The 8,737-nt window shown below is 49.3% G+C and overlaps 1 protein-coding gene across 1 annotated transcript in view; it reads right to left on the minus strand.

Moving 5' to 3' along the window:
• LOC147605786 (uncharacterized) overlaps positions 1-8,037 on the minus strand; it is a 29,514-nt gene extending 21,477 nt beyond the window's left edge. Inside the window, exon 1 of the mRNA XM_086793689.1 lies at positions 5,148-8,037. Within this exon, the coding sequence (XP_086649815.1) occupies positions 5,322-7,889 (2,568 nt within the window). The 5' untranslated portion in view covers positions 7,890-8,037 and the 3' untranslated portion in view covers positions 5,148-5,321. The remainder of the gene's footprint in view (positions 1-5,147) is intronic.
• Positions 8,038-8,737: the final 700 nt, after the last annotated feature.

The following is an 8,737-nucleotide window of genomic DNA, read 5'->3' on the forward strand; positions in this document are numbered from 1 at the left end:
CTGATTCAGAACGAGAGAAGCTGAAGGCCGAAAGATCCTGTAATGATTGTGGCGAGAGAGGCCACTATTGGAGGAAGTGCCCTAAGCGGACAGGGAAGAGTGCTGATTCCTCAGCCTCAGCTGCAAAGACTCCGGCATTTGTGCACTTAGAGATGGTGGACTCCGACACTTCATCATCTTCGAGCGAGGAGGCAGTTGGCTTCACCGCGAAGGATACTCGGGAATGGATTCTTGACAGTGGTGCTTCCAGGCACATGACTCCATCCCGTGACTTCTTTCTCGATCTGAAACGGCAGACAGGTCGCATCTTTATTGGCGACAATTCCACTATCCCGATACATAGTGAGGGCCGGATGGAGATTATTCCCGACGGCAAGGGGGGCAAGCATGCTTCCCGTGTTCTTTATGTCCCTGCTCTGGGTTTTCATCTTCTGTCAATGCATGAAGTATGCAAGACTGGCTTTCGGGTGGAATTTGAGGAGCATTCAGTTGCTCTAAGGGACCGTGAGACTGGCCAGGTTGTTTGGGAAGGCGACGTGGAGAATGGTATCTACAAGCTCTCTGCACTCTCCTCATTGACAGGTTCTCAGATCGGCGATTTGTGGCACTTTCGTTTTGGCCACTTAAATGTGGATGCATTGAGGGAAGCTTTCCGAGACCAGATGGTGGTTGGCTTGCCAGATGTTGGTAGTAGGCAAGGGCGTTGCAGTTCTTGCATACGTGGTAAGCAGCACAGGGAATCCTTTCCAAAGCAGGCTTCCAGGCGGGCTTCGAAACCATTGGAGTTGATTCACACTGACTTGTGTGGACCTCAGCAGACACCATCTTTGGGAGGATCTCTCTACTTTATGCTACTTGGTGATGATTGTACCAGATTCACGTGGGTCTACTTTCTTTCCCAGAAGGACCAGGCTTTTGCTCGGTTCAAGGATTGGCATGTGATGGTGGAGAAAGAGTCTGGATTTCAATTTTCAGGTCAAGACTCTCTGGGCTGATAAAGGAGGTCAACTGTATTTCTCAGATTTTGCGCAGATCATGGCATCAAAAGGGAACTGGCCAATACTAGATCGCCTTCGGAGAATGGAGTTGTCGAACGCAAGAACAGGACTGTAGTGGAGATGGCGAGGACCATGCTGGAGCATCGTGATCTTCCTCGTCCACTTTGGGGAGAGGTTGTGGCAACGGCTGTCCATACCCTCAACCGATCTCCGACGACTTCAGTACCCCATATGACTCCATTTGAGGCATACTTTGGCAGGAAACCTGATGTCTCGCACTTCCGTGTCTTTGGGAGTGACGCGTATGTACATATTCCGAAGAAGCAGAGGGGGAAGCTTGACTCCAAGTCCCGCAAGCTTGTATTTGTGGGGTATAATTCTCTTTCCAAGGGATACAGGTTGTATGATCCAAACAGAAACGAGATTGTTGTCAGCCGGGATGTGGTCTTTGTTTGACGAGCATGTTCCAGTATCCACTGTCGAGGAGCCGCCACTTCTTGGAGATCCAGAGGAGTCTGATGATGATTCCCATACCATCATTCCAGTTGATCAACCTCAATCACTACAGGAGGTTGAGCCCGCAGCTGGAGTAGAGCCCCCGCGATCACAGGAGGCTCCACATCTGTTCGAGTACCTAGGTGGTTGTTAGACACCCTTCGGGAGTCAGGTGTCACGGAGCTACCTTCCGAGTGGACCACAGAGGACGGCCCTCGAAGATCACATAGAGTCCGAGATAAAAGCAACACAGCGGAGCTTCTTCAGGTGAACTATGCTTTGATGTCTCGTATCATGCGGGACAAAGAGCCCACTTGCGTAAAGGAAGCCCTTTCACAAGATACTTGGAGGAAAGCCATGCACGTGGAACTTGATGCCATCGAGAAGAACCGCACTTGGGAGTTGGTACCGAGGCCGTCGAAGCGGTCAGTCATTGGTGTCAAATGGGTCTTTAAGACCAAATATGCGTCTGATGGGTCGGTGGACAAACACAAAGCCAGACTTGTGGCTAAAGGTTATGCTCAGCGGGGCCAGGCATCGACTACGAGGATACCTTTGCACCGACAGCGCGGATGTCCACGATTCGGACCGTTCTAGCCCTTGCTTCTTCTCGGAGGTGGCCCGTGTATCAAATGGATGTAAAATCTGCGTTCCTTAATGGTGACCTGCAGGAGGAGGTGTACGTTGAGCAGCCTCCAGGCTTTATTGTTCCAGGATCTGAAGGGATGGTCTACAGGTTACGTAAGGCCTTGTATGGTCTTAAGCAGGCTCCCAGGGCTTGGAATCAAAAGCTTGATTCCTTCTTTAATCGGACTGGATTTCAGAGATCGGTTGCAGATCCGAACCTGTATCTCTTTCGGGAACGCGGCATGGTCACGCTTATCATCCTTTATGTGGATGATCTCATTCTCACCGACGGTCATGTGGAGCACATTAGAGTGACGAAGGCTACCTTGTCAAAGGAGTTTGAGATGACCGACTTAGGCTTACTCCACTTCTTTTTGGGATTGGAGATCTGGCAGACCCAGAGGGGTTTTTTCGTCTCTCAGCAGCGGTATGTTCATGAGTTGCTTGAGGCCTTTGGGATGGAGAACTGCAAGCCTATTACTTCGCCGATGGACCCGAACACAAAGTTAATCGTTTTACTGATCCTTGTGAGCCAGTTGATGCCTCGCAGTACCGGAAGTTGGTTGGTTCATTGATCTGGTTGCTGAACACCAGATTGGACTTGAGATTCTCCGTGGGGCTGTTGAGCTCTTTTATGCACACGCCATTGAAGACTCATTGGGACGCAGGATTGCGGATCTTGCGGTATCTGCAGAGTACGAAGGATCTGGGACTCTTTTACACAGGAGGGGATGGAGTCAGGCTCCAAGGTTGGAGTGACTCAGATTGGGGAGGAGATCCAGACAGGAGGAGATCTACTTCAGGATACAGTTTTACCCTCGGCTCAGGAGCAGTTTCTTGGAGCAGCAAGAGGTAGCCAACTATTGCTCTTTCTTCGACAGAGGCAGAGTACCGGGCTGCTTGTGGTGCTGCTTGTGAGGTTGTATGGCTGCGGAGGCTGCTGGCGAGATTGGGTTTCCACAGAAGGAGCCCACAGTCATCCAGTGCGATAACCAGAGTTGTATAGCTATTGCTCGGAACCCAGTCTTCCATGCCCGGACCATGCATATAGAGATACAGTATCACTTTGTACGTGAGAAGATCTTGGCTGGTGACATCTTGCTACTTTATTGTTCGACGGAGGACAATGCGGCGGACCTCTTCACGAAGTCTCTACCTCAAGCTACGCTCAGGTGGCACTCCAGCTCCCTTGGGTTGGTTTCACAGCCAGGAGCTGAGAGGGGGTGTTAGAAGTCATCTCCTGTCTACTTTTATACACCATGGCCTTTGTTGTGGGTGTGCCCGCCCTTATGAGGTGTTATATCATTTTTCCTCACTCCCTGTATTTTTTTCCTATTTTTCTCCAATTTTCAGTGGTGTGGAGGGATGCCAGAAGTTGGCAGAAGACTCTAGTGGCTGGCCGACTGCTCATTCTGCAGTCTTGTGGCTGGCCGACTGCCCAGACATCAGTCGTGGACTTCTGTACTGCTGGCCGACTGGATGTATGCAGTCGTGGGCTTCATTTATTGCTGGCCGACTCCTCATGCAGTCGTGGAGGGCCACCAATGCTGGCCGACTGCTCACATGGGGCATATAAATAGGCCCCATGCCCCCACCACTTCCTCATTCAGATTTCTGCGGGATCTTGTGTATAGAGAAGAGTTTACACACCTATCTCTCTGTGTTTCTTGTGCTGTCTATTTTCTGCATTCTACTTGCTCTTGTCTACCCAAGTTTGGTTATCATTTCCGCTGCATATTCTGACATCATCATCCCTAATCTTTTCCCGAAGTCTCTCTGTCATCCATTTATCCCTGGCAACCCTTTTTTCTGAAAGCCTGGCTTGTTCTCCAAACCACTCTGTCTCAGACGAAGATCTATGCATCTGTTCCATCTAGTCCACAATCCATTCCTGCCCTGACTCTGAACACCGTCTTGGTCTTCATTCCTGAGAAATGAGTCTGGCACTCTCACATCACCCTTGGAGGATAAACCTCCCTTGGGACCGTTGCCCGAGAACCTATCTGGCGCACAGGACTGCCATCCCCTTTGGCTTTGTGGAACACCACCAACAAACCTCCTGGGGGTTCTTCCCGCTTCTGTGTTCCTTGCCTTGGGCTTCGTATCCGTGTACTTTCCTGTACCTTGGACCTGTACACCATCATATGGGACTGATTCAGTGTTTAGCTTTGCTGAGCCTGATGCTTTGATACCAATGTAACATGCGGAAGCTCTAGGAGTCTTCTTTCAGCCCTAAACGCTCCTGGCAACATGCTGATGCAAAACGTAGACATAGAGAGAGAGTAGAGAGAGAGAGATATGCTGGAAATTCAGTATATAGATATAGTACAAAAAGGTACTCTTACACACAGCCCTAGGCTGCCTTGAATAAAAGGTGAATAACACCCAAAACTGTCCCCCTATGGGACTCCTATTGACCCAAACCCCTAGAGGGTTGAATGCCTTTACAATGAGCTTATGCGCCTATTTATAGGCCTAGAAACCATTGTAGAACTGGCCGACTGCTGGTCCGCCAGCAGTCATGGGCATAATCCATACAAAACCTGCGTTTGAGTCTGATCTGGACCAGCCGCCTCTGATCTGGTCCAGCCGCCCACCTTTGCAAGCTAGCCGACAGCTCCACCTTTTCCTTCCATGCCCCTGCTATACAAGTCCACACTGGCCTCTGCTGCACCAGATGCTCCTAAATCCTAGTTCTACTGATCTTTTACTGGCTGCCCCCTTCTGGATTAGCCCTGAGAAGGTACATGGCATTGATCATCCACGTGACATCCTCGTACCACAGTGAGATAGAGCAAACTACATTTTCTTCAACAATGGAGTTCAAATATGTTTATGATCAGTAACAACAAAAGTAAGAAAAAAACAGAACCCTGATAGATGTAGGCTCTTGTCCAGAATATCACTGTGTGGACACTTGTGTCTTTGCCACCAAAAACCTATGATAATCCCAATAACAGTGTGATAATAACAAACAAAGGATGCATGCTTACGATAACTTGTGTTTGCATAGTCATTAGCACACACCATGATATTACAGTACTTTACAATAAGGGTGTCCAGTGGCAGAGAAATCTCTGTTCTGCACTCCGGTGGTGGAAAAAACAATTTCAGCTGCAACACCCAGCATGCCAACAACAGTGCTTTAAAAATCATACGCCATGGCATTACTTTGATCCAAAGATGCTGATGAGGTTGCACTTAATGGCCATTGGGCAGAGTAGGCTTCCATAATGACAGGCCATGGAGTGCTTGGCCTTTCCAACCTAGCAGCATCCAGCACCCATCCTCATCCACACTAAAATTCTTGTCATAAATGCTTTTGACAATAACCTGAGCCTCCCTCACCACATTTTGATCCAAAGGCATCTGCTCAAATCCAGCCCTGTGTGTTCGATTTTGCCATTGCCCGTACAACTCAGGCCTCTCTACCCTCTCTGGCCCTTCACATGCAACAACATTAAGAATGTCCCTACCCAAGACTTCCCTTTCAATCATCATCCTTTCTTGGTTGTCACTTTGGACTGTGGCATCCATCATGTCGAATTTACTGGAAAAGAAGTAGAGAGCTTCCTTGAATCTTGACATAAAAAAGGGGGCATTGTAGCTTCCATTCTTGATTCCTTGTACAAAAATCTTTGGGTGCATGCTGCGGATCTTACTGAGCACTGTCTTCCGAGGATTTGAGGCCAGTACTGTCTCATCAAGCAGATGGCGGAGCCTGTACATGCTGTTTACCACAAGAACCTCATCCTTCCTCAGATGTAGAGAAGATGTTTGGACATTCTCCCACTTGCTTGCGACTGCATGATACTCGAATGGGACTCCATATGTTTTCGCATATTCCGCTAATCGCCTACCTGTCATCTCTACCCTTTCTGCAGATTTGATTCCTGGCTGAGGAAAATCAATCCCTGTTATGCGAAGGAGTGGAGGTCCACCTTTGCGCTCAGCAAGTGCACTGATTAGACATGGCCATTGCAACCCATACAAAATACCATAATCTACAATGTGCAGCCTAGAAGCACCCTCGGCTGCTTCAAGGATGGCTTTGTTGGCAAAGTAGTGAGAAACCTTCACAAAGGGGCAAACCTCCACAAAGAGATGATGGGCTTTGAGCATCTTGGCTGCTGAAGGCGTATTGTTAGTGAATGCTGTGTACAAGCGACCACCTGTACCAGAGAGGCGGGCAACCAAGCCTTCAGCAAAATAATGAGCCAACCGTTGTAAACCACTGCCATAAGGAGAGGCATCGTGCCTGATCTCTTGCAAAACCTCATGGGCTCTTCGTATATCGTCTGCAAAAACGGCTTGTGCACAGCTCACTAATAGACCCCTCAAATCAATTGTTGTTGCAAACGTCCGTACTCCTCTCCCAAAATCCTTCTGGATGGATGCAGGCAGAAATCTGCGGACTTCATCCTCCATGAAAGCCAGCCCATCATTGAGTATCCTGGCATACCTTTCTGCATTCAAGTCCTTGTTTTGCACAAAAGAGATTACTTCCTCACTCCTGGAATCCAGAGTTGTGTCACTACTCCCTTCAACTGACAAAGGGGAGCTGACACTTCGAGACCACTGCTGCCCTTCCACCGTAGAATCTACTTGTGATGAAGCTCGTTTGACCCTGCCACCGTTAGCAGCATGCAATGTCTTGCGAGCAGGCATCTCCAGCGTATGAGAGACAGACCTTCTCAAAGGCTTACTATGTGGGGTGGGGCCATGGGATCGGCTGATATCAGCCCCATTTGACCCTAAGATTGGGCTGTGTTTCCCATTCGCCTTGGGTTCATTATGGATCCTATTAGCATACCGGGGAAAGTTCAGGGGAGAAGAGCCGGAGAATATAGATGCATCATACCACATGGGGGCTTCAGGTGATGACAACGAGTCCATCTTAGAGGAAGGATCCTGCAGTGAGACACCATCGTTGCTAGCTTGGGAGCTGGTATCGGAAGACTGTTGGGGAGAAAGGAGAACATTACCTGACGAATCAGAAGACCAGGGAGGTGAAAGGTATGCAGCACCAACCACAGTGGGCGCCACTGCCTCTGCAGCTTCCTCTACTGCAGAAATGGCTCCAATGTTGAGCAGATCGTCCATCCATTGGTACTCCTCGCCGCTCGGATCCAAGTTTTCATGATCAGAAGGCCTAGCAGGGTCATCCTCCTTCTCGGCTAACCTAAAGGAGTCTTCTTCATGAACAGAAATCCTAAACTGGTCGTCCTGTTGCGCAGAAGCTCTGAGATGCTCATCCTCCTGTGCAGAATGCTCTTCTTCCTGCGCAGAAATCCTAAAACGTTCTTCCTCGTTGGTACAAACCCTAGAAGGATCCTCGCCTGCACCGAGGATGTCATAGAAACCCTTGACTGTGGCATGGTAAGAGATGCACTCCTGCATCATGCATTTGCGATCCTCCATGTCCTCTTCCATGAGCATGTCATTGATGTACTGCAAGACGGGGTCACGGAAGTAATGCTCATCAAGGTCTTGTTGCTGCTGCTGCTGTTGCTGCAGGGGGAGCGAAGCAACGGAGGCAGCAGAGACCCAGGAACCATCGGCAGCAGGGGCCCAAGAAGACGATGAAAATGAAGAACTGGAAGAAGGGGAGGTGTTATTCTGCGGAGAGGATTTGAGCGGGGGCGAGGATGCATGGCCATTGGAAGTCGGGGATGGAGACGAGAGGTCGGGCAGGTGCTGCTGCTGCTGTTTGCGCATCTGGGTCTGTAGCCATGCCTGCTGGAGCTGTCGTGAAAGCAAGGTCTCCATAGCTAGAGCTGTCTCTACACCATCGATATGGGTTTACGGTGTTGAGGGCTTGAAAGAAGAGAGAAAAAAAGACTAGTGTGTCTTGTGCGAATGACAGTAGAGAGCGAGAGGCTACAAGAGAAACAATGTAGGGGATATTTTTTCTTAATAATTAATTTTGCAGACGCTGGAAACCACGAGTTATCAACCTTGGCAGGCTTTCAAGTTTCACTACAGGAGATTTTTTTTAAAAATGGCTCATTTGTCTTGGGTGATTGTCCAATCATAGCAACTTTGGATTTTCGACTCTCCATTTGAGAGCAGGCAGTCTCTCGTGAGGGTGTAACATACCATACATGTTGGCATTTCTCCCTTCCCAGAATCCCATGTGGATGAGACTTTGGTGGCTCCGAGAGATCCCATATCTTCCTTCCTTCTTTGCCTGCATGCAAGCTTTCTCTGGTGCGCGCTCTCTCTCTCTCTATCCTTCTCTACGTTGTGATTGCTTGATTGCTTGTGTATGTGGGGGGCGTTTTTTTCCCATGTTCCAATTCGACTCTTCATTTATAGCCTCTCCCCGAGAGTAGGCATAGCCCCAATGCCCATTCTGGGGTTTTTAAACCATAGCTCGGGGCAGCAGCTAGCCCAACAGCTCGAGCTCAGTGCTCCTTAACGACTCCAACCAAGCTAACCAGCACCACTCCCCCAGCGACTCCAAACAACGTCGCCCATAGCCAACCAACGCCCACGCACCATATACAACTAGCACCAACCAAGCATAGCTTGACCAGCCCAGCGGGAGGCACAGAGTGCCAACATACAAGAGCAAAGGTCCAGAGAGCACGACGTCAACCTTGGAAAAACAAAGG

This window comes from Cibotium barometz, chromosome 59, assembly GCF_041138505.1.
Source record: "Cibotium barometz isolate CiBa-2024 chromosome 59, ASM4113850v1, whole genome shotgun sequence".
Lineage (NCBI taxonomy): Eukaryota > Viridiplantae > Streptophyta > Polypodiopsida > Cyatheales > Cibotiaceae > Cibotium > Cibotium barometz.